Source organism: Callospermophilus lateralis, chromosome 4, assembly GCF_048772815.1.
Source record: "Callospermophilus lateralis isolate mCalLat2 chromosome 4, mCalLat2.hap1, whole genome shotgun sequence".
Classification (NCBI taxonomy): domain Eukaryota; kingdom Metazoa; phylum Chordata; class Mammalia; order Rodentia; family Sciuridae; genus Callospermophilus; species Callospermophilus lateralis.
In genome coordinates, this window is record NC_135308.1 from 5,050,739 (window position 1) to 5,076,153 (window position 25,415).

General features: G+C 48.1%; 2 protein-coding genes across 3 annotated transcripts in view; one reads left to right on the forward strand and one right to left on the reverse strand.

Annotated features, from left to right (window-relative positions):
* Mcph1 (microcephalin 1) overlaps nucleotides 1–25,415 on the forward strand; it is a 190,520-nt gene that overhangs the window by 102,410 nt on the left and 62,695 nt on the right. The gene's annotated exons all lie outside the window — the stretch shown is intronic.
* The window catches only part of Angpt2 (angiopoietin 2), a 51,065-nt gene that overhangs the window by 18,720 nt on the left and 6,930 nt on the right, over nucleotides 1–25,415 (reverse strand). Inside the window, exons 2-3 of the mRNA XM_076853500.2 lie at nucleotides 6,157–6,312; nucleotides 2,447–2,568 (exon numbers count right to left, since the gene is read on the reverse strand). Of these exons, the coding sequence (XP_076709615.1) occupies nucleotides 2,447–2,568; nucleotides 6,157–6,312 (278 nt within the window). The remainder of the gene's footprint in view (nucleotides 1–2,446; nucleotides 2,569–6,156; nucleotides 6,313–25,415) is intronic.

Genomic DNA, 25,415 nt, shown 5'->3' on the forward strand with positions numbered 1-25,415 from the left:
TGGGCTGTCAGTGTTTGTTTTATGAGTTTCTCTTCATCTCCTCAGGAAGAAATATCATTGGCCACATGTTTCAATGTCGGAGCAATTTAATTGAAGTGATGCATATATTCCCTAATTAGTCACTTATTTTGAGAAGAAAGAAGAGTGAGATGGGAAAAACAAAACAAAGGAAATGATCATTTTCAACTTCAGCTGTGAATCTAAAAAGTGTAGTAGTGGCAGTTTTGAAAGAAGTGTTGATCCCAGTATGTATTTTGACTTCATTTGAACCTATTGTATAAAGAAAGCAATTGTACTTTTCTGGAAGCTTGTTTGAAAAGTGCTTATATGGAAAAAATATTGTGATGTTTAAATTTAACTTCGTAAAACTAGATTTGAATTATGAGAAAAGTATGTTATTGAGCCATGTAAATTAAACCAGAGGAAATGTGAAGGATTTAAATTGAAAAAAAGAAATGCAGTCATTCCTTCTGTTCTCTGGGGACCAAATTTAATTTATTCTGGGCCTCCAGTTTTAAAAAGCAAACAGATTTTTATCATTCGAGTAATTTTCATTCATGTTTCAAATTTCTGCACACTAGGGTAGAAGTTTGAGACCAACATTTGAGATAAAAACAATCTCACAGCAATTTCACGTGGCACAGGAAAAGCTACTGATGGCCACCACTCACCTGACTGTCTCCTGGAAACCTGGGATAGAACGTGCCCTGGTACTGAACATTGCTTCTCCCTATAGTTTTCAAATTTAGTATGCTATATAATGCTAAAATCATCCCTTTCTTGCATATGCCGACAATGTCACCTGATACCATATTTGTAAATTTTTCTGTCCTTCAATACCCACAGGGTGGATTCCAGGACCCCTCCCTATTGAAATCCATGGATGCTCAGTCTCTTATATAAAATGGCACAGAATGTGCATGTAGCCTACATATGTCCTTCTGCATGCTTTAAAAAAGCACCTCTAGATAATCTAACACCTAACCTAATACAAACCTATGTAAATAGTTGTTAACATCCCATTATTGACAGAATAATGACAAGGAAAGCAACATGTTCTGCACAAATGTACTCCTTCCCCCAACTCCCCACAAACATTTTGTGTCCAAGCTTGGCTGACTCTGCGGATGCAGACCCAGAGGTCAAGTATGGCTGACTGTGCTGTCAAATCTCCTTGCCTTTTACTTAGAAGAGCAGGACTCTCAGCTTAGCTTGGATCTACTGCCGAGAACAGGCACTTCACTGGGCAAAGCCACTGCTTGGAAACACAATCAACTCTCACAACATTTTTCTGATCTTACAATTTAGTGAAATTTCTTTGTAACTCAGGTTTTGGGATATATAGATGGTGGATTCCAACTGCACTGTGGTTTGCTGTGTTTTGAAGGTCATTCCTGGTTAAATTTGAAAACTACAGAGAGAAGCAGTGTTCAGTCCCAGGGCACATTCAACAGCCTGAGCCTATCCCAGGTTTCCAAGAGACAGTCGAGTGAGCGGTGGTGATCAGCAGCCTTTCCTGTGCCACGTGAAATTGCTGTGAGATTGTTTTATCTCAAATGTTGGTCTCAAACTCATATCCTAGTGTGTAGAAATTTGAAATAAATGAAAATTACTTGAATGAAAAAAATATGTTTGCTTTTTAAAACTGGAGACCCAGAATAAATTAAATTTGGTCCCCAGAGAACAGAAAGAAAAATTGCAGTTTCGTTTTTGATTCACAGTAAATAATGAGTATATACAACATTTATCGCCATTTCGGACTAAGACCAAAGAATCACTTAGGTTGCGAAATAGAAAAGATAAATTGTTGTGACTATTTTCCATGCCTTAATTAAAACCAAGGACAAAGCACACCAAATATGTATGCAAACGTACCTTCACATGTCCCCATCTAGTGTCAACCTAGGAAAACGGTCCTCACTCACCACCTGAAGTTTTTGTTACCATACTTCTTATCCTGGGACTTTTTTCTAAATTTAAGTATTAGTTCAGAAATTTTAGCACCAACTTTTGTTTTTACTTGACCATGGTTTTAAGAGGAAATAATGCATGATGAATGAATGACAATATAAGAAAACCTTCCTACTGTAAATTATTTTGTATAGAAGACACAAAGTCCCCAAAGGCAAATGAGCATGGTAAAGCCACCATTAAAGCCTCGGCCAGCGTCACACACAGCAGTTTCCACCGACAAGCATCTGTGCTATTGAGGCAGCTTGGAGGGCCACAGTGACAGCAGAAAGGGAGACCAGGATCAGGGACAGGGGAGGACTTCTGTGTCAGTGCAGCATGTTCCTGGACCCTCCCTGCCTTTCCCTGCACACTGTCTCTTCCGTGTGCTGGACACGAAGAAATCCGTCATTGTGAGAACTACACCCTCAATTGACAGTCAGCGAGGTAGGCCCTGTGTCTTCAGAGCGTATGATATTTTTATACTGGTGGTTACCTGTTCTTGTCCTGCAGTTTGTTTATTTCACTGGTCTGGTCCAAAATCTGTTTTTCCAATTTGTTTGTAGAGAGGGAATGTTCCAGAAGCTGAAGTTCAAGCCTTGTTGTCTGGTTTAAAACCTAAATGTAACAGAATGAAATTCCTATTTATCACTTTTAATCAGTTTAATTTCTTACCTTCTAATTATCCAAATAATCAGAAAATAAACACATTGTTTATCAGCCCAACTTCCTTATTTTGACCTATTTTTTCATGTTCAGAAAAAGCGAGGTGTCTTGGATTACTTCCTTGTGTGGTTTTTGTGGGTTGTTTTTTTTTTTTTCTCAGTTTTTATTTTGAAAGTAGTTAATAGTTATGGATATTGATGTTTGTATGAAATTATAATATTTTTCTATAGTTCTGTATTTTATCGTCTTACACTGTGAGATTAGTAGGAGCATCCAATGCTCATATTTCAAAGATTAAAAATTGTGGATAAATAAAAAGTAATTCCGCTGGCCCAAACAAGCACTGTTGTGGTATTTATCTGGTGGTCAGTGGACGCAGGGATGCTCAGTAAATAAACACGTAGCTCCCGTTAGCCTGGCATTTCCCGGACAGGGCCACACGTTCAGCCTTTGCTGTTTTCTCTTTCCTATTCTAATGGTCCTTGTGACCAATTAGGAAACAACGAAATGTCCATATTGAGAGGACCCGTCTTGCTCTGCGGCTTCTGGTCCGTGGCGTGTGCAGTCTCTCTGTCCCATTCTGCCCCAGTAGCCTGAAGGACGGATTCCTTGGTGTTTGGCTGCCTTGCAGCAGGAAGAATTGATTACTCACATCCTCCGTGTCACGGTGATTCAGGATGTGATATCACGTGTAAATGTGAGTCGGGATCGCGGCCAAGGAATTGGCGTCCTTGAAAGAATCACTGTTTGCTGGGTGTCTTTGTGGTTTGCAAAAGCGCTGGCCTGCACACTGTGCAGGTCTCGGGGGTGGTCCAGCCCTCCGTCCCAGCTGGTGGGAGGTCAGGTCTGCACACTCCCCCAGAAGGGAGCAAGGCCTCGGCCAAACCCAGACCTGGGTGCTGAGGTGGACACCTAGGGTACAGACCTGGCCTGCAGGTTCTTGGGCTCAGGTGTTCCATGAAGGGAGTTGGGTCTCCTGCTTAATTAATGGGAATTATTAGATGAGCGCGTTTAGAGAGGCAGAGAGGGATGGTATGTGGGTCCTGCTGGCCTGGGATGACGGCTGTGTTCTCACAACCCTGTTTTCTTAAGGCAGCCATACATTTGAATGGGCCTCCAGGCCTCTGTCTGCAAGTGACCATGTGAGCTAGTCAGGCCTGGCCATTGTCCTCTTTAAGATCTCAAAACTCCAACCACCGCGCAGTGCCCAGCCCAGTAGCCTCATTGTGTCGGGCCAGACGGTCTCGCGTTGACCAGAAGCTTTCACGCTGGAGTTTACGCCTACTTTGTGCAGTCATGACCCCTCGTCAGTGGCATTGAGGGGACTGGGGACATGGGGAGTCTCTTGTTCAGCCACGTCCATGTCTTTGGTTGGACTTTATAGGCTGTTTTCTTCCCACTCATTTTCCTATTTTCCTGTTACCCTGGATCATATGATATCTGATTTCACAACAGGCTTTTTAAAGAAATCATGTGACCCTGAAGCACATCAAATCTGACGTACACAGGATGTGGCCAAAGTTTACATGGGTGTTCTCTGCCTTAACACTCTCTTATTACTATTATCTAAAAACATTAAAAATGATATTTATAGAACTTTTTATTTGGGGATGAGCTTGATTGCCCACTGGTTTTACTATCCAAAGGTAGGCAATGTCACTTAATAATCACTGGTTTATTTTACTGACTGACTATGGGCACGTGGGGTATTTACTTCTAAATCATTTCTTTTCGATTTTAGCTCTTACTAACAACTAGGATTAAATTTTTAGTACTCTATGGTGTACCCTATAAAAATTTGTTCATATTTTTCTTGAAACATTCTGATTTTATTGAAAGTCTTGGTAATCAAATAATTGGTTACTCTGTCCTGTCCTAAGAGCCTCCTGTTCTTCACTCTCCTTCCGTTCTCTCCACCTCGCCCAACAGCCGTCAGGGAAGGCGCCAGCGCCGTTGGAGCGTCATGTGGGCACAGGAGGCCTGTGACTCCCTTGCCATCCCCCGCTAGTGTGTCCCCCTTCTCTGGGCTTTTGCAAGTAGGGTTGATGTGTCGCAGGAATCGCGAGCAGCTCAAACACCCCCCCACCTCCCCCCACCTTCCCCTACCACCCTCCCCCCACACACGGTTTTCTGGAGCCTTGCTTCCAGCTCAGAGAGGGCGGGTACCGACCTGGTGAGCCCGTGAAGGAGTCTGGCTTCGGGTCCAAGGGCAGACCAGCTGAGGCAAGCCTGCAGGCCAGAGCCTGGGCCGCTCCATCCTTGCGGCCAATAGTGCCTCCCCCACACACCCAACCTGTTCTTTTGGGTTCCAGGTTGTATATTGGTAGCATGACTTCAGAGATTTTGTTGTTTTAACTGGCTTGATAATTTAATGTTTTGCTATATTTATTTATTTATTTTTAAATTTTTATTGTTGGTTGTTCATAACATTTCATAGTTCTTGATATATCATATTTCAAACTTTGATTCAAGTGGGTTATGAACTCCCATTTTTACCCCGTATACATATTGCCATACTAGTGTCTGTTGTATTCTGCTGCCGTTCCTATCCTCTGCTATCCCCCCTCCCCTCCCCTCCCCTCTTCTCTCTCTACCCCATCTACTGTAATTCATTTCTCCCCCTTGTTTTATTTTTTTTTCCCTTACCCCTCACTTCCTCTTGTATGTAATTTTGTATAACCCTGAGGGTCTCCTTCCATTTCCATGCAATTTCCCATCTCTCTCCCTTTTCTTCCCGCCTCTCATCCCTATTTAATGTTAATCTTCTTTTCATGCTCTTCCTCCCTACTCTGTTCTTAGTTACTCTCCTTATATCAAAGAAGACATTTGGCATTTGTTTTTTAGGGATTGGCTACCTATATTTAGTATTTTCATATTCCTTATTCATTTCTGCTATTAAGCCATTAGCTCATACACTCCTAAAGCTAGAAGAGAAGTTGACAGTGATTTGTCTAGCCCAGCCCTTCTTCTGACAGTTAAAACCATTGAGACCCAAAGAAAGTGTCAGTGCCCCGCTCAGATGGATGCGTCCTGTCCTGGTGGAACTGGACCACGATGGACTGGGCTCTTGGCTCAGGGTTATGCCTGTCCCTGCCACAGCGTCCACTCTCACTATTGCATTTGTTTCTTTCCCTATAAATTAATTCCACAAATTGTGTAAACATGTATTCGAAATTTAGATTTTACCTTAACCTGGAATTAAGATTTAAGAACAAAGTTTGCAGCTCCCTGCCTCTGTGATTTTCATTTCTAAAATGCATGAAAAGTTTAGGGCTTGGGAATGAAAAGTGCTATGTAGCGTCCAGAGAAGACCAGTGAGGCAAAGGACTGTTGACCTTGTGGAGGTCAGGTGTGCGCAGTGGGAAGGGGACTTGGAAGTCCTTACTAGACGAGTATCATCTGACCTCAGTACTCAGAAGGAAAGCACTCAGGGATGAGTTCTTGACCTTTCTTGATTCCTTACAGACCCTTTTCTCCCGCCATTGAGCGCCTGTCCCTCATTCCATGGAGGCTGACCCTGGCAGCTGACCTGGTTCCTACCTGGGCCTCCACGTCCGTCAGTTTCCTTGTCTGCTCTGCTGTCTGGTTCAGGAGGTTGGTGCCGATCTCGATCATCACAGCCGTCTGGTTCTGCACCGCGCTCTGCTGCATCTCCACCATTTCCTTCCTCATGTTGTCCTGGATGTAGTTCTCGAGCTGGGGGGAACCCGAGTGGGAGGGTGCTCGTGAGTCACCTGACCAGAAACCCCTCCCTGAGTACCTGTCATCCTTTCCTCCTTTCAGTGTCCATCTGAAGACCTGCGGCTCACTGCCAGTCGGCCTCTGTGTCCTGCCACTAGTGACTGTCCTTTGACTCAGGATCTGGCAACCTGGGTGCATGACAAGCACCCACTGTCCCTACGCCCTAGAGGCCACAGCCCAGCAGGCCCATCGAGGTCGGCCACACCCACTGGTGGGATGAGGTGCAGGCAGCAGGAGGGACCCTGGGCTTAGCTGCGGTGATGCCAGGCTGCAGCTCTGCCTCTTACACAGCAAGTAAAGTTTGGCCTCAGGAGACCCTCGCCACAGTGTGAGGGAAGGGGCCCCTTTGAAGCTCCCAGAGCCACAGAACCCCACTCAGCTCCGAGTCTGTGGTACCCTCCTGCTTTCTGCTTAGTTCATAAGGGATCAGTGCCCCTCTCACAGGTTAGGTCACTTGGGACTGAACTAGTTTCCGGAGAGAAAGTTGTCCCTCAGTCCCTTGCACACATCTACTTCTTTGCCATGTTGCAACCAGAGCCCAGCAGGTGCCGGCACTGTGCTCTGGGACTTTCCTATCTCTAGAACTGAGCCAAAATAACCCCCTTTTCTTTTTAACTTACACAAAGCCTCAGGTATTTTGTTATGGTAACACAAAAAGGACGAAGACAGCAACTAATTTTAGCATTAGCTTAAACACAAAGATAATGAAGAAGCTAATTTCACTATCATGTATATATCTTTATCTGTGGCAATAAAATTGGATAATTAAATATAAATATGGCACTTGGTGTGTGGGAGGAGCGTGTGGGCTTTGGAGCCAGGGAAGTGTTTTAAATAATTATGCTTTTAAAGTCACTGTGCATTCATAACTTCAAGTACTTTTTTTCTTTTTAATAATCTAATGGTGGAGGGTGCTATTCTATTGGTTATTACTATCAATTCATGAGGACAGAAGACACACACACACACACATATATATTTTGGGGGTGGGGAGGTATGCCAGGGATTGGACCCAGGGGCACTTAACTGCTGAGCCACATCCCCAGCCCTTTTTATTTTTATTTTGAGACAGGGTCTCAATAGTTACTTAGGGTCTCGCTAAGTTGCTGAGGCTGGCTTTGAACCTGTGATCCTCTTTCCTCAACCCCCCAAGTTCCTGGAATTGCAGGCATGCACCACCACGCCTAGCTCAAAAATTATATTTTTTATTTCTTTTTCACATAGTATGGCAAAAAAAATTTTTTAAAAAACTGAATTTGAAAGTTGACCTTGAAACTACCTCTATCTAGTGCATTTCTTTAAGACATATTAGTCTCCTCAGAGATGCCATGCATACATAGTCATCAAACATGATTTCTTCTAAAATGTTAATGGATTACTAATTCTGTACATTGGCTTTAGAACCTGAGAAATAGGTATAAGAAGGGTTCAGTCTCCCGGGGCTCATGGCCTCCTTTGTCCCATGGTGGGTGCAGTGTGCTCTGAAGGTCCTTGGTAGGGTGCTGGACCTCTGTCTGCACCTGCTTGATTCCTACCGACTCCCTCCTAGCTGCTCCCCCACCAGTGGTCCCAGCAGTGAGCGGTCATCCTGGTGGTCTTCTGCTTGGCTATTGGAGGTCACAGGACGCTTAGTAGAGCTCTGGTAGTTTATAGAATCATGTAGTTAGAGCCTTTCCTCTCCGTGGGACTCCAAAAGAGAAAACGAGGTGCTTTTCCTTGACGGTCCAGCCCCCTCCCTCCTGGGACCGGCTCAGCCTGTGTGTCCAGGATCTTAGTTCATCCTACCTTCCTCTGCTTTACAAGTTAATAAATGGGACATTTGTGATTGAAATGCAGTATTTCAAAGAACTCATAGGTAGCAGTTTGTCATCCCCTCCTCAGGTGGGAGTGGTGGCACTTTGGAGGTCACAGTAAAGCTGTGTCTTGGTTATGGTTACTCCCACCACCCAGCGAAGGTAATATTTAGAAAGTTTATTCTGGGAAGTTCAGAGCTACAAAGGTGTACTCAAGCTGTAGTTTAGTTTAAATCTATACCCATAAGTAATACTTTATAAACTGGTACAGAGAACAGTTTTGTCTTTGTTTATTTCAGTGTTTAAAAGCTAAATTGCTCTGTTCTTTGTCATTCTAAATCATATACCTGGAGAGGAAAGTGTACCTTTTAATACCTGCCTCCCATTAGTTGAGCTACTGGGGTCAAATGTGGTTATAACCTGAGAAACGAGAGGATTGTTTATAATTTGAAAATTTGAAGTCAAGTTCCAAATTAAAATTATATCAAGAACTTTTAAAAGATATACGTGCCTAATTTTTAGAAAGAAAATTTCTTAACTTTACTGTCCTAACTTTGCATATACTTGAAAACAACAGAATGACAATATGTTTTTTAAACTACCACTGGTCGGCTCTGCAGGATGACGGTGGTATGGTTGTGTGTCCGACGCTGGGGCAAATCACAGCTCCTGTGTACGTTCCATGTTTGTGTGACACTCTGATGTCATCTATGTCACATCTGCATACCGGGCATACTGTTTTTGAAGACTTGTCATTTAAATTAAGTAAAATGCCATAGGACATTGATCCAGTTGGTAACTAATCGAAGCCTTTGGGAGGAACATCCGGTGGTAGACATTGTACATTGATGTGGAAAGAACAGGAAGAATGCATTTGTCCTTGAGGAAAGCTCACAGCCCTGGCCCCAGCAGCAGGGCAGGGTCCACTCCGCTGCGTGGGTCTCCTGTGCACCCCGGAGGCTGGCTGAGAGCTGCTGTGCTGTGAGCAGCGTGTCCAACCCGAGACTGCTCCACACCGGCCCACCTTTCATCAGTCAGAGGGCTGGGTCCCAAAATTGGCTTGAAGGCACTTTCTATTCCAAGTACCAGGGCCATGAGCAGCAGGCAGAACACCCACCACTCAGATCAGGGCAGTTCTTGCCAACGGGAAAACCCAGAATGAAAAACCACCAATGCTGCTTTATCTCCTGGGAGCATCGGGGCAACCCTGTTTTCTCTCCAGAAACCAGTACTGGTGCTTTGAGAGAGGAAGGAGAGGGATGTTCACGCTGTCACATGGGAGAGGCTCACCTGGAAACGCTCCTATTTCACTTGGCTTTCCCGTGTGTCACGGTGTCCCAGATGGAGAAGGAAAGCCCATGTGCTTGATCCGCCTTAAAACGTCCCTGCCTCAGCTTCTACAGTGGGTTCTCTTGTAGTTTACTGCTGCCCTGCGGTGTCTCTGTGCTCGGCGTCTCTGTCTTCACTGTGCGGCGGCAGCCAGGAGTAGAGACACTGCCCAGCGTGATGCCATCCCAGCATGAGGGGGCCTCAGCACAGGGAAAGGTGAGGGCCGGGCAGTCCTTTCCCCCTGGCAGATGCTTCCCGTCCTGCCGGCCACGGTTAGCTGCTCTTACCAGAAGTGGTTCCAAGACACTGGAGCCTCCCGTGGGAGGGGCCGTGGTCCTTCCTGATTTCACATGTGGCTTCCCACACACAGGTGTTCAGAAATGTCCAGAGACAGCTGCACAGTGTTGGGCTTCGTGGGCACCAGGACCCCTATGCCAGTGTGAGAGGGCAGCGGGCTCTGACTGTGGCCCCTTCTGAGTGGCTCGAGCCCTCGGGAAAGTGTGGAGCCAGGGTCTGGGGGTGAAGCTCAGTGGGGGAGCGCTTGCCTGGCACACACCAAGCCCTGGGCCCCATCCCCAGCACCACAAAAGAGAAGTATGGTAAGGAGCCTCTTTTCAGGGTGCAGATGAGTTTCCCAAACTTAACATTCGGCGGCTGGATCTATCATTGTACTGTAGCTGCGCAGATTGTAGCTGAGCGTCTGGTTTGCTAAGGAGCCATGCTCCCCAATCTGTCAAACTTGACATCACAGCAAAGCCCAGGCAACCAGGAGAAAATACTATAAATGAATCTGCTATGACATAAATGTTCTAATATAACCTGAGGTAAAGCATGTTCTGGATTTTATTATTATTCCCCTAATAGGTGAATGATGAAATTTGACAGGGAAAAAGCAGTGCGTTTGCCAGGCAAACTGTGGCCCGTGGAGAAACATGTTACTCTGTAATCTTCCTTCTCATGACGGTCGTCATCCATGTTTTTATACCAAAGCAAACGTTGTCTTGCAGTTGTCTCAGGAGAAGCAAAGGCTCCCCAGCAGGAGATTCTGTTGTGGGCCCCTCTGCAGCTGCAGATGCTGCCTGAGAGGTCATCTCCGTTTAATGAAGCTGAGTGTCCTGTCCCTTTGGCTCAGTTTTGTCCATCTCAGGGACTTGCGTTTCCTAGAAAACCGAGAGCTCCAAGCTTCCTTGGAAACCTTTCACTGCAGCATCTCAGTCTGCAAGTGCCCTGTTCTCACACCCGCCCAGGGGCTGCTTCCCTGCCTCTGAGCCCTTCTTCCCTCCCAACTTCTTGTCTGAATCCTCTCACAGCCGTCCTTCCACCTTCAGAGTCAGGAAGCCAAATGCACACCTGAGGTTCACATTGTCCCCTACCCATGCCTGCGGGATTCTCTTTCTGGGAAACACACACCCCTTTGGATGGATGTCCCGTGGCCTCCTCAGCCTCCTCATCAGTCTTCTCATTGCCGTAACAAAACTCCTGAGGCTGGGTACTGTGTAAAGAAGAGTTGCATTTAGCTCACAGGTGCCAGCCCTGGGGAGGGCCTCTGGCTGGGCTGCATCATGGAGGATGGCACTGTGGGAAGCGCCCTTGAGACGGGAAGCCGGAGCGCCCCTGCCAGCCTTGCCCTTTCAGAACAGCCCCCTCAGGAGAACTACCCAGGGTCTAACTCCTTCCCAGGACTCGCCCCCAGTGATCTTTCTGCCTCTTCGAGGTACTGTGGGCAGTTTTGTCACCTAAACCCTCAAGGGACGCTCTGGGACCATACCCAAACCACAGCAGCGCCCCCTTCCTCCAGCCCTTGCCCTCCCAGGCTCCCCCCGTCTCTCCCTCACCACAGAAGCTGACTACGTTGGTGTCACACGTTGATGCCAGAAACCTTTTGTGTGTGTTCCACTTTGTTTTCCGTCTCCCAACACCGCAGTTCCGTGCTCACGGCGACCATCCTACACATAAGTCAGCCCCAGTGACAGCAGGCAGAGCACTGGCCCTCATGATTAGTGTGAAACTCCAAACCCAAGGTTATTCGATCCAGTGATATTCTGTTTGGAAGGCTTTTGACCTAATGTTCTTGGTTCTCTGTCACGAGGAATCTCTGAAGCATCATTTGAGGTCTCCAGACAGGGAACTGGCAGCCCTGGGCTTGCTTCCCGCCTCATGGGGTGTCCTGTTGGCTCCCCTCCTTACGGGGTGTCCTGGGGCTTCCTGTTGTAAGTCTAGGGATTCTGCCGCCTCAGCAGTGCGCTCGGCAGAGCTTGAGAGAGATGCTGAGATGGAAGACAAGTGGCCGCGAGGCTGTGTGGGGGCAAGCCTGGGGCCTCCCAGCACACTCCCAGGGACTGGACGGCTGCCTGCCCCGGCACAGGTTGGCGGTCACGCTCAGGTGCCCCTAAGCTGGGCAGTTTGTGCTGAGCCAGGCTGGCATCACACAACCTGGGGAAGTGCCGTCACCGGCAGCCCTGTGGTGACCCCGGCGGCGCCCCTCACCGTGCAGAGCGGGGAGTGTAGAAACCAGGGACGGGGAGGGCCTGCCTGCCCGCCCTACTGCTGAGGGTCCACACTTTCTGCCGGCTGTCGCCAGGTCTGGACACCAGCCCTTCCCTGCCTTCATTAGTAGGAGGAGACTTGTTCTGTTGGAGCCCACTGCGAACGGAAAGGTGCGCTGGAGTTGTAGCCACAGTGGTGGCATGGTCCCCTCCCCCTGAGACAGGGACAGTGATTCTCAGCACTGTGTGCTGTGCTCCATCAGGTCGCGCCTGGCCTGGTCCCGCACTGTGGTGAGTGCTGCACAGCCCACACCTCAGCCCCTGGCGGGTTCCCTTATCACCACTCCAAAACCTAAGAAGGAAGTGTGCTGTTCCCTCAGAGCCCAGCAGTCACTTCCTCCTGACACAATGGCTCTTTTCATGACAGCCATTGTCAGTGTGTAGGTCTGGGGAGCCTTATAGTAGCGTCGGGAAATGTGTTTCACGTTTCATGTGGCACAAGATGGTGATTTCACACACAGACATCTCAGAGGGCTCTTGGAGCATGTGTGTGCATATATGTATATATTAATATGTGCTATGTATTATATCTAGCAGAGCTCCAGCTCCTGGCAGCTTACAAATCCTGGCATTTGTATTGACACCAATAGGTCAGTAAAGAAATGAAAGATAGCAGGCGTTGTACAGTCATGTATACACGTGCACAGCAATTAAACCCAGAGCAGGCTACAAGAGCAGTAAAATAAAGAAATGTATATGTGTGTGTGTGTGTGTGAGAGAGAGAGAGAGAGACACACACACACACACACACACACACACACACACACACACATATACTTTTAATCTCAGTGGATTCTCACATTCTTTGCCTGGGCTTCCCCAGGAGCAGAGCCTGAGACCAAGGCAGGCATGCAGGAAGTTTATTTAGGAAGTGGTCCCAGAGAGCAGCGTGGAGGACAGGCGAGGGAGGAGGGGTGGACAGTTCAAACACGTGGCCTCCATCGGCCACCACTGCGGCAGCTGGTGAGAAGTCCCTCAAGACTTCTGGGAGACCCTGGGAACTGTGTCTTGGAACTGTGGACTTGGGATGTGAAGAGAATGCTCCCGCCCCTCGCTGGGCAAGGGTGGCCCTGTGGGCATTGACCCTCCACCCCCAAGCTTTGGGGATGTGCTGAGGAGTTTCCAGCCGGCGTCCCACGGCAGCATGGTGTCGAGGAGTCCCCCAGGAAGGCCCTGGGTGAAGTCCACGGCAGGGCCTGTCTCTGGGAATGGCCCAGAAGGCTCAGAGTGGTCTCCAGAGGTGTCCCCTGAGATGACAGGGTGGTACTCTTGGCCTTGCATCAGGCAGAACTGAGGATCGGAATCCTTAAAACTTCACCCCCATCGCCTTGCAGACTGTGGTGGGAGCTGGGTGGTCCATGCTGGTGTCCTTGCTTATCCACCCACTCAGCAGCTCGCTGCAGTGGCCGTGGGGGAGAAGAGAGCGGTGGCAGAGCCAGGGTTCTGAAAGTGGCAGTTCTCCTGGCAGACAGGAGAAACATGGCAGGAGTCAGAGCCAGAGCTGGAGGAGGCTGCAGCAGTGAGAGCACTCGGGAGAAATGCCAGGGCCTCGTGGCAGGTGAGAGACTCTGCCACCGGTGGACTGCCAGCCCAGGAGACTGGTCATGCTTCCTGCAGAGGTGGAGGGAAATGTGTTCTGTCTCTTTAAATGCAGGGATGGAAGCAGCTGGAATTCTGCTCTGGGAATGAGAAGGTTGAGTCCAGCTACTGCATTACTGATTTCTTCTATAAAATCAAGTGCTCTTTATTTTCTGAAGTTAAACACACTGAAAGTAAAGTAAAGTGAGCAGACACCTTACCTTCCATGCTAAACTGAACCTCTGAAACGCGGGTACCTGTGGCGGGACGTGCACATGGAGAGATGTGAGGTCTCTGCTGTTCTCTGTGGGGCAGCAGAGCTGTGTGGGGCCGGGGAGGCTTCAGAAGCCAGTTTCCTCACATTGAACCCATGACACTTGGGCCTGGGTCACAGAGCCCCGTGGCAGAGAGCCGCCTCTCCAGGCACTGGTACACCTGTTTGTACCTTTAAGAAGTGTGCCTTTCTCACTCCTGAGAGCATTCAGACAGCACAGCATTCAGACAGCAGGGCTCTCCGCCTTTCCCCTCCTGCTGTCCTCTGCCTTGTGTGGGTCTGCTACAGCCCAGGCAGCCCTGTGTCCCGGGAGTGTGATCATCTTGGAGCTGTTTCCTTTACTTTTAGCATAAACTGGATTTACATGGTCATAAAGACTGTCCGGAAAGGGGAAGAGGCCAGGGAAATTCAGATGATTTTGGTCTAGAAGACGCTTTCCAAGCAGACCAGTTTGCTGTCCTCGGTCCAGATGCAGGAAGCTTCTGTTGTTTCTAGTTAAAGGTGGGGGCGGGCTGGGGATGCCTGCGGCATGCTTGAGGAATCCCAGAACTGGCCCTGTGTGCCCTGCTGGGTGCTGCTGCCTCTGGACAGACCCCTGCCGAGCCCTTCTGCTCCATCTCCTCTTCCTGCTAGCACAAAAAAAAGGCAGAAAGAATTCTAATGGAGGGAATTTGGGGATGACCCAGGAAACTGCCCTAAAGACTCAGGGTTAGTTCACAGGCAAGCTCCACAGGGCACATGCCTTCACGGATCCAAAGGTACAAATGTGGGTCCCCCAGCAATAGCAGACCTGACACAGGAGGCGTGTGGAGTGGGCTACGCCAACTGCCCTGACCTTTCAACTCCAGATGCTGGGGAAAGCCACCCAGGCCTGAGCGAGACCACTGCAGCTCCGCACCAGGGTGCTTTAGATGAAAAGTGATCTTTTTGTTTTCATTGTAATGTTCATAAGGCTGCAGCTGAGGCTTCTTCGGTGATTTTACTGTAGCTGGACTTGATGCTAGAGTGAACCGTCTGGGAGGGAAAATCACTCCTGCTGTCCTCCTTCTATTGGAGGACACCGGCCCTCCTCCAGGCGCTGGTTGGGGGCCCAGTCTCCCACTGTTTGCAGCTACAAGTGTTCTCACAGTCTCATGTTTGTCTGCGTAAGCTCAGTCCCCACATGTGCACGAACTTTTCAGAGCCATACGTCTGCCTGTGCTAAATGACCATCATTTTATGACTCACGTTAGAAACACAGATTACTTGTTTAACAAGGCCCCGTTTTGCGCATTGCTCTTTAAAGTTGTAATATATTTGTAAATGCTTTAACAAGCTGATTATAAATCTAATCAGCAGGGTTTCTGGTTTGTTTTTAAATAAGAAGCCATGCAGCAAAAGCAAGATGCTGTTCAGGACCAGCTATGTGGCCACACAGAGACTGAAGTGGCCCTTTCCTCCTACAACAACTTCTCTTCGTTTCTTGACCTGAACCAAGATAGGAAGTGTCTTAATGCATATTAACACATGGGCTGTGCCATGTGATTGTGGTAGTTGAGCTGGAACCACGGTTCACTTTGGCGTCTGTAGAGAACTCTTCAGCGTGTTCTTCTTCTGTCTGTGGCTCAGGGTCCAGCAGAACTCTTCTGAAAGCCACTTGCACTGCGTCTGTAGACAGTTATGATTTGATTCCACTGAGAGGGAGACTCAACTGGGAACTGCAAATGGTGATTATGACTATGGGCAAATCACTGAGCTTCGAATTGTGTCTTCCAAAACCTCCTTACCACAAACTATGTGTTGCATTGAACTGCCCCTTACAGAATTTCAGCTCTCGGAGCGGTTTGGTTTGTTTCTGACTGGCGTGAGGGGGCAGTTTATCAAATTTCTGCTCAAGGCTGTGTTGTTCCTATCAAATCAGGAGAGGCGCCTCTTTCATGCAGTGGCGAGTTAGACTAGATATGCAAAATTTGACCATAAAATTCAAATAGAGTTTAACACTCTTGTTTTATTTCAAAAGCACTAGTCATCCTGAAGCAATCTTCATACAGCTGCATTCTAAGAGGAGTTCATCTAAGGAAAGGCACAGATAAGGCATTCCGAGTCACACTGGGCCACAGGAGAACCTTCTGTCTTCTGCTTGCTATACATGACACCTCTCCAACTATGGGAACCTTGAGGACTTTGAATGTCTGGGGGCCAGTTATGTGATTCCAGTAGAACTTGCTCAGTAGCTTCCTGAGTAAGCAATTTCACTGGTTCTTACACCTGGATCCTTGCTTTGACTTGTGAATGTTTCTCGGTGGGGACTGGCCAGGTGTGTTCATGCCAGGGACTCAGTTTCTAAAAATAACCTCATAATTGTTGCTGATATTAAATATCATGCAGAGCAAAAGCCACACACAGAGTCCTTCCTATATGATCTCGGTCATATAAAGCTCCAGAATAAGCCATATCCATGGTGGGGTGGGGGGTCTGGGGGAGTGAGGGAGCCTGCGGTCACCACAGATGCAATTTATCTTGATCTTGCAGCAGTGACCTGAGTGTATTCAATTTTTAGAAGTTCATTAAATTGTAGACTTTAGATCTGTATACTCCATGCATCTCCTGTGCTTTAAATTTCAATAAAAAATATTTTTAGGGGCTAGTGTTGTGGCTCAGAGGCAAAGTCCTTGCCTAGCATGTGTGAGGCACTGGGTTCGATTCTTAGCACCATATATAAATAAATAAAATAAAGGTCCATTGACAATTAAATTTTTTTTTTTTTTTTTAAAAAGTAGGCCACAGGTTATCTGGATGCCTGTGCCAAGACATTTTAAAAAAATAAAAGTAAAGATATTTTAAGAGGAAGTGCTTGATAATTTTTACTGTGAAACCATAATCCTAGTTAGAGTGGGTGATTTTGTCTTTGTACTGTTCATCTGTGCGTACCTAAATAATGCCTGAAAAACGTGAACTTTGGAAAAGTCATTTTAAAGTCCTTGTCTGCAGAGAATGTGGATTATACCATTGCATCTCCCTAAGGAAGGTTAAAAGTATCCAGTTAGGTAAATTAGTAATTTAATGTTCTGAAACATGATTCTTTCCGGTTCAAGCATAAAAAGGTATGTGCTCTTGGAAGCCCAAGAAAGAATTCATGCAGTTCCCATTAGTCTAAAAATATATAATAAATAAATAAATGTCTGAGTCATGTTTCGCATTTTGTTGGAGTGCAGTGGCTTCGAGTGCTCTGAATATCGTTCTTCCCAGCACGGAGCAGAACCAGTGCAGAGTTACTCTGAGAAACGCAAAATACATGCATCAATGGAATTCAGTTCTATTTTGAGGTCCTTCCATGCCAGCATTTCTTACTTTTGAGCAACAGTATAAAAACCTGAATAAAATTGCTTTCTTCATGTTGCGTCTGGCTAGGGAGGAAGTTACTTCTGTGGTCTTGGAGTCTGTCATAGAGGCCTTATTGCAGCACAGGTGTGGGAATTAAACAGCTAGGAACGAATCCTAACTCAGTCCATGGGAGCTACTGGCTTTACATTGTTTAACTTTGTTTCTCTCAGAAAACAAACAAAAAAGCAACCAGCCTGTAGGTGCTTACTCTGCTAGGTTAGCTTGAAAATTAGTGAAACAAATTAGCACAGCTCCCAGGCTGTGTACAGAGGCACCCTAGGTCCCTGCAGCAAGCTGACCGCTTAGATGTTCAGAAGAAACCAATGCCCAGCAGCCGTCAGCACTGGGAGAAGTGGGAGCACAACAGCTCACAGTTATACTGTTGTATTTTACCTCCTGAAAAGCTGGGTTTCCCGCGGTTGGTGTTGCAAAGAGCGAGCACTACAGGAAAATCATAGAGTTGAAAGCAGGAGGGAGGGCGCTGGGGCTCAGCGATAGAGTGCTCACCTAGCACGTGCAAGGAGCTGGGTTTGATCCTCAGCACCATGTAAAATAAAAATAAATAAAATAAATAAATAAAATAAAGGTGGGAGGGTGCAGGGAGGGAGGTCTCAACTCTGATTCCAAAGTTTGTTGAGAAACCTATATGCAAGTCTGTTCCATTTCCCAAGTTACTGGGATTACTTAAGAAACAGTATCACATTTTCCTTTCTAATTATGTGTACACCTATTTCCAGATAGCTACTGAACATTTAAGTCATTTGAACCTGACTTCTTAGCAAATGCAATTGTTAGGCACTTTTGGCCTAGAGGTGCTATGAGATAGATGTTCAGGGTGCTGGGAGCTCAGAAGGTTTGAGAACACCGTAAACCTGGCATTTGGTAGAAAGGAAGCTCAGCCCACTCTCCCTTCCGTCCTTGTCCCCAGTCAAGATACTGTCTTTAATTGTAGTGTTTATGGTTTGTATATTTATTGGAAGACTAGAAAATGAAGAAGAACTATTAAATTGTGTAAGACCTTCATTAAGATGTGCACTTCGGTATTTCCCTAGCTTCTGAAATCACTAAGGAAAACAGATGGGTTGACTCATTCTCTTTGGGGCAGGTGGGGTTTGTAAGGGGGGGGTCTACTCCACTAGAAGCACTCTAGGAGCCTCGTGCATGTGCTCTATCTAGGGAACTCTGCGGTTGCCCCCAGGCTGGTGCATTTGGAGCAGGGAGGAAGTACAGAATATGTGCCCATCTTGCAAAGTATTGAGGTCCACTTCTGCTTGTGATTTACAGTCTGCATGCTAACCCTCCTCTCAGATGAACCAGTTTTATAACATCAAGTTATACAGAAAAGCCAAATTGACTTGAACACCGCAGAAATTTGGGAAGTAAATGTTCAATGTGATTCTCCAGATGCTTGTGGTATAAGTACAAGGGCCTGGAATCATTTTCCCATAATTAGCTCAGTTCTGGAGGCCTGCCCCCTCCCCAGCCTGCTGGCTTTGCATGCGGGCCTATTCCAGTGGAAGCTAGTGGAAAATTCCTCTTTCCCCCACCGCCACGAGTTATAAAAAGCATGCCATTCAGAACCGAGTTTTCTTCTGCATGCTTGAATTTTTACCCACAACTGAAAAGGGAAAAACCCTTTCGAGAGCTATTTCTCTATTTGTCAGGGAGGTGAGGGGGCCCCACAGAAGGGCTGGCCCAATCTGCTGCCGCCTCTGGGGCCCCCTGTAGTCCCATAAACGGGTGCTTCTCCGCGCTCCAGGGACACCAGTCACTGGATACCCACCCTGACTGACTCATTCATGGGAATGAGGGTGAGCCCAGGAAGACAGCCGTAGCAGAGGTTCTCCTATTGTTAGGTTTGTTGGTTGGTTTCAATCAGAATGAGTCATCTTGCCCCCATTTTTAAACCAAAACTCACTGTGGTCACTTCTGTAATTGGGTCTTGACTCCGACAAGCCGGTTCAGCTTTATCGGTGGTACTGAATTCTTGAAAGCTTTCCTCAGCTGTAGAAATTTAGTTCCAAATTAAAGTGGTCCAAGTGCCAGGTTAAACTGTGTGGCCCTGAATCTTTATTGAGCCCCTGGCAGAAGGACCCACACTGGAGTTTGGCCGCTCACTGGGATCCAAATTATGGGTATTTGCTTCCCGTGGAATCTTGGCCTCTGCTGGGGTGGCTTCTGGGGCACTTTGACTTCAGGAGGCCAAAGTTAGAACCTAAGTGCAGGTTCTGCCCCAGAGGCCTTTCCTACATCCCTGTCCAGGCGTCTCACGGGTCCCTGGACCCCTCAACCATTAGCCCCTGCAGCTTGAGTGCCTTGGGGGCCATAATCCATGCTAGCCTGGGAAATTCCTCAAAACAGCAGTGAGGGCAGGATTTGAATCCTCATGTCCACCATGTTCTCCAGCGGCCGGGAGCTCCACCTGGGCCACCTTCAGAGGGCAGCTCTTGGGGTTTCTTGGCACCTTTGCTGTGTGCTTCCGTGGTTCCGGTAACTTCCAGGAAGCAAGATCTGGGGGCCAACTTTGAGAAAGGAGCTGCTGTGAGCCATAGGGAAAGTACACCTCGTGGACATTCGTACTGCTGACCAGAAGCCACACACGTTGAAGCATGCTCCTGTGTAGAATGAGTTGAAATAAAGAAGAATCCTGGTGCTCATAGACACAGGCTCTAACCTGGACGTCGTGGTCATGAGCCCTCTGATGTGCTGGAGAGGAAGGTGCTGAGGGAGAGGTGACATCTCCAGGCGGAGGGAGCCGCTGCTGGACGCCTGGGCTCCCCTCTTACCCTGTCTTCCTGTTCCATTGAATGTCGACGCTGTTCGCTTTCTTTAACGTCCCGTTAACTCTGCCCTGCAACCTGAGGGGAACTGACCGTGTTTATCCAACACTCGAAGTCACTGAAGTGCTCTGCTCCTGAAGAGCTCTTCCTGGGCACCTCAGGAATGGCACCAAGACACCTCCGCTGCATGTTTTCTGAAGACTAGGTTTCGTTGGAAGGTGAACTTAGCCCCTCACTCAAGGAAGCTTCAAGTCAACCCAAAGACAACAGGACAACGATCCCTGGAGTGGCCAACTCAGAGATAGCCAGGTATGGGCTTCCCTAAAAGAACGTGCCTGTCTACAGTACTACACGGCTGTGTGAATCGTGTTGTACTCAGTCAAACAGAAACAGAAAAGAGCACTATGCACAAGAGCATGGACGAACCGCAGAAATAATCAAACAGGCCAAAAGGAATATGGGGTGTTTTGCTCCAATTACATGAAATTCAGAACTGAGGTTCATTAACCTATGGTGGGTGGTAGAGGGCAGAGGAAGGGCTAGCGGTGGAGGAGGGACACGGTGGGGTGGAGGGGCTGGGAGCCATGGTGGTGCTGGACATGCTCTGCTATGTGTCCTGAGCTGGGTGGTCATTCGTCGTGTTGTGTGCTTGGGATGGGTAAATTTTGCTCTGTGTGGCGTATCTCTCAAAAGAATGTGCTGTGTTTCGCGCAGTAGCACAGAGTTCAAGGCAGTGGAGGGCAGAGCGTGTCCACAGGGAGGCCAGGTGTGGCCTCCCACGGCGAGCGTGGGGAGCAGGGATGCTTAGGCTCCTGTCCTCCCTCTGTTCCTCCAGCTAACTTACTACTGTGTGAAGCCCTCCAGTCTCTGAAAACCTCCCAGGGCGGCCATCTCAGAGCTAACCGCCTGTCACTTTGCTGCAGGGCGTGTCCTGTCCTGGAGGGGGAGGGCAGCTCTCTTCCATGGGGACCTAGGGCTCTGCTTCTCGCTCCAGGGTTGGGTCCAGAGTGAAAGAGCCCAGCTGGAGGGGAGTGGAGCCTGCCATTACCCAGGGTTTAAGTTTCTGTCAGCCACCCCTGGGCCCAGCGGGTCACTGAATGTCCCAGCACTTCTTCAGACTTCCTCGGGATGAAGCGGGGAGATGGTGAAACCTGCCAGGAGTGGTCTCCCCACCTTGTTTACGCACAGTGACACCTGTCGTGCACGTGACAGCATGTGTGGGTGTGACAGACCTGCCTTGCAGGTGACAGCGTGTGCAGAATACACCTGCAGGACCTGGGAAGCAGGCGAGGCCTGTTCTCTCTCCTGACCCTCCTGAGACATGCGAATTCCTTATTGGAGTCTTTTAAAACCCACTTTCTCCTGAGAAGCCCTGAAACGCAGAGACTTCTTCCTTGTTTGGCCGGCCATCCTTTCCACCTCCTGTGCTGAGTTTCATCATCTGTGAAGGGAGGAGACAGCGTCTGCCCTCCAACAGAAAAGGCAGCCACACTGTGGGTGCCTGACCAATGCCACCTGCCATCACCACGCTCCAGGGTCGCTGCGACACCGTGGGTCACACAGGGAGGGGCCTTTGTTGGTCTCTGGTGACTTCAGCCATGATGAACAGACTCTTTTTTGCAAGAACCCCTGGGACTTCAGTGAACAGGGGGTAGTGCAGGCCTCCAATGAGGAGCCACAAGCCATCCTGCTTCAGAGGAGGTGAGAATGTCACCTCCAGGCCCAGCCCCCTGCCTGCTGACCTCACTGCTGACTTAAAGCCGGACCTCCTGGGAGAGCAAGTGCATGGAGTGCCAGGGAGGAGGGTACCTTTGTCCATCAAATGTTTTCACCAGGGAGCTGCTTGCTTGATAATGGGAGTGGGGGAGGGGTGAAGAGGGCAGGGGCGGGCAGCATGCCCACTGTCCATTCTGCATGTCGCAGCGGAGCGTCTTTTGTAGCTAGCAGCAGGCTCAGCATGTGACAAGCGAATGACTGCTAAAAAACTGTCCTACTAAAGGGAAAAACAAGCATGGATTCAGAAATATGGACAATCTCACATCACACAATGGCCAGTTGTCCTTTGAGGGGACAGTGTTTTGACTGCTCATGAGTGTCCTGGTATTTTAATCCCAACCATCTGTGCTCTTTAAGAACATTTCACTGTACACGTTTTTAAAACTATCCTTGTTATGAATTCCTGTTAACAGCTGTTCTGTTAAAGTTACACAAGATTTGTTTGTTTGTTTTGTTTTTTAAATATTTTGGGTTTTTTTTTCTTTAGTTGTAGTTGGACACAAAACCTTTATTTTATTTATGTGGTACTGAGGAAAGAACCCAGTGCCTTGCATGTGCTAGGTGAGCACTCTACCGCTGAGCCACAACCCCAGCCTCTGTTTGTTTTAAAGAAAGACTGAAGCGTCTACTCATTGGTAGTTAAATACAATAAAGAATTTCACAAACCGCTAATATTCCCAGTATAAAGCAGAGATAACCAGCTTGTGGTGGGACTGCGATGGTTCACAGCAGAACATAATGTGTTCTCTAGCAACGTTTTTGCAACAACGATTCCCCATTAAGAAGCCCAGTTTTGTTCAGGAAAGTTTAAAGCTGCATCTGTTATCTAAACATTTTTCAAGATTCCAAACACTAAATAGTCTAGTGAAACTCAGTCCTGCAGTTATCTTCAGACTGATGTTTATAATTGTCCAGTAGATAACCAAGAATTGATATTATCTGTCGATTCCAGAAATCCAATGGCAAAGAAAATGCTTTTAGCCCAGAGAAAATCAGAGGAAGAGGCACCTCTTAGGAATCCTCCATCTTTTCTACCCAGGGTGCAGATAGACTGCTTTGCCCCTAAATGCCTGCTTGTTTAGTGACCCCTTATCTTAACTAACCTAACTGGCTCAGACCACCATGGTACATCTTCAGGAACACAATGGTTTTCTTGCTCATGCCCTGACTGGTAGGCAGCTTGGGGTTGCCTTTAACTGAGTTCCTGCCTTCTAGAAAACAGAACATGCAGAGACCAGCATTGCAGGCCACTCCTGAAACCCTGGGTGATACAAGTCCTTTGACAGCAGGGTATGGTCACTTTAGTGTAAGGCCCTGAGGCCCAGGCCGGGCTGGTCAGAGCAAGTGCCATCTGGTGTGCAGTTTTAGAGAGTGGTGCTTCCAAAGAGCCCTTCTGTCAGGTGGTATGCAGAATAAAGACATTTCACGCACACTTGCAGTGGCCCTGTTCTCTGTGGCCAGGGAATTCCTTCTGCACGGGGCATAGCTGCCGCAGTGTATGATTCCAGGGTGCAGAAGCCAGGCCTCTAACCTGGTAACAGCGAGTAGAGGGACAGGAGCGTGTTTCAGACATTGTTATTGAAGTTAATTATAGCCCCTGCAGTCTGTAGCATCTTATAGTTCCCCAGTTCCCTGCATGCTTGGGCACCCACCGTATTGCTGGAAACTCCAGCCATCCGACAAGGTCAGGGCATGAGCAAGAAAACCATTCTGTTCCTGAAGACGCATCATGGTGGAATGAGCCAGTTAGGTTAGTTAAGATAAGGGGTCACTAAACAAATACTGTAGGTTACTCTGGCTTTTAAAACAATCATTTATGCCAGGTGCTGGAATCCCAGCACTCAGGAGGCTGAGCCCGGAGGATCACAAGGTTGAGGTCAGTCTCAGCAACTTAGACACTGCCTCAAAATAAAAAATAAATAAATAGGGCTGGGAGTGTGGCTTAGTGGTAAAGCGCCCTGGGTTCAATCAATAGTTCTAAAAATTAATTAACTAAACATTAGCTAAGTGAAAGCGCCCAGTCTGAAAGACCCTTGGCTACATGGTTTCAGGCGTGCGTGACATTCTGGGAAACACTAACGAAGAAGAAGAAGAGAGTCAGTGGTTGCCGGCAGGGCAAGTGCAGGGCAGAGCTCAGAGTGCCAGTGCACACACCCAGCAGGAGGGGACTTCACCCCGGCTGCAGTCTGGCCTTCCAGAGGCTGGCTCGGCCAGGCCCCTGCAACATCTTGGAGTGACCGTTCTTCCTTCTCTCTTCATTGGTGGTCTCCAAGGCCTCGGTGGGCGGCTGCCCAGCTCTATTCCAGCGCATGACTAATGTCGGCCTGTGCCTGGCAGGGACGATCCAGCCGGTCCCAGGAGGAAGGCAACCCCCTCGTCATGTGTGCAGCAGAGACCGTTTTTGTGGCAGTGTTTTCCCTTTTATAGTTTATAGCAAATTCTGAGAGACGCACTGAATGGTGAATTAAGGTGTAAGCCTGTGCCCAGGAACACCCAGGAATCCTCAGGACACGCAGGTGGTGGCTCTTACCCCAGACCCACCGCCTGGCCAGACCGCATGCGGGGACGGTGTACCCCAGGACCAGGAGTGCTACCTGTTGCTCAGAGGAGTGGGAGCAAATGGAGAACTGGGGAGACTGGCGCTCACCTCCTGCTCATGGTGAACGGCATTCTCTTCCGAAGGCTGGAGAGGCGCCGGACACTCAGCACCTAGACAGTCACCCTTTCCTCCTGAGGCTTCCTCAGCACCATCAGCAACCCATTTCCCACACCTCTGATCTTAGCAGCGCTGCCCTTTAAAACATCTCTGCTTTCCATGAAAATTGTAAAATTGTATATTCAAAAATGACAGGCTGTGTTCGTACTGTGTGTTTTAAATTTGTTTTCACTGTTCACTTTCTAAATTCCGGATATGGACTCCATACTTTATAGCACTATCAGCTGATTCCAGAGTTAATTTGCAGAGCGTGAGGGTTTTCTCAGAAGGAGAGCCGGGCTCATTCTGGAGCAAAGTAATTACCCTCAGAGGAGCCCTCTGGGCTGGGAGGGGCCTCGGAGGCTTTAATCAGTTCTCCTTGAACCAAAAGGATAATGGTTTTACTGGTGGAAGGAGTGGAGCTGGTAACAGGATTAGATCTGCATCTCTGCATCTCGGGAGATTTTTAATAGGTTTCACGTCTTTTGTCACCTGGTGCAAGCTGGGATTGGGACATGAAAGAAAGGTGACTTTGTGGGGAAATATTTAATTAAAACATTAATTCAAAGACAGTGGGCTGGCATACCCCACGGCAGTGGGGAGGCCAGTGTTCCTTCCCTCCTTTTCAGAGGACAGCCACCTAGTCCTGGTGTCCTGTGGGGAGGTTTGTTCTAAAGCACCTCCATGAATTGCTCTTTGCTTCTGCACTTCCACCCGGCCCTTCCCCTGGGCATCGCTTTTTCGTTTTAGATGTTAAGACCGTCTGTGGAGCGTGGCCCTGTAGGATGCTGGATGGGGAGAGCTTCCAGTGGCTTCCACAGTCACACGGGGAAGGGAGGCCACACAGCACTCAGCACCACAGTGTTGCTGGCCTGGCTCTCAGGATCACGTTGAAATCTGGGATTCCCCACTCTGTGGACTCCC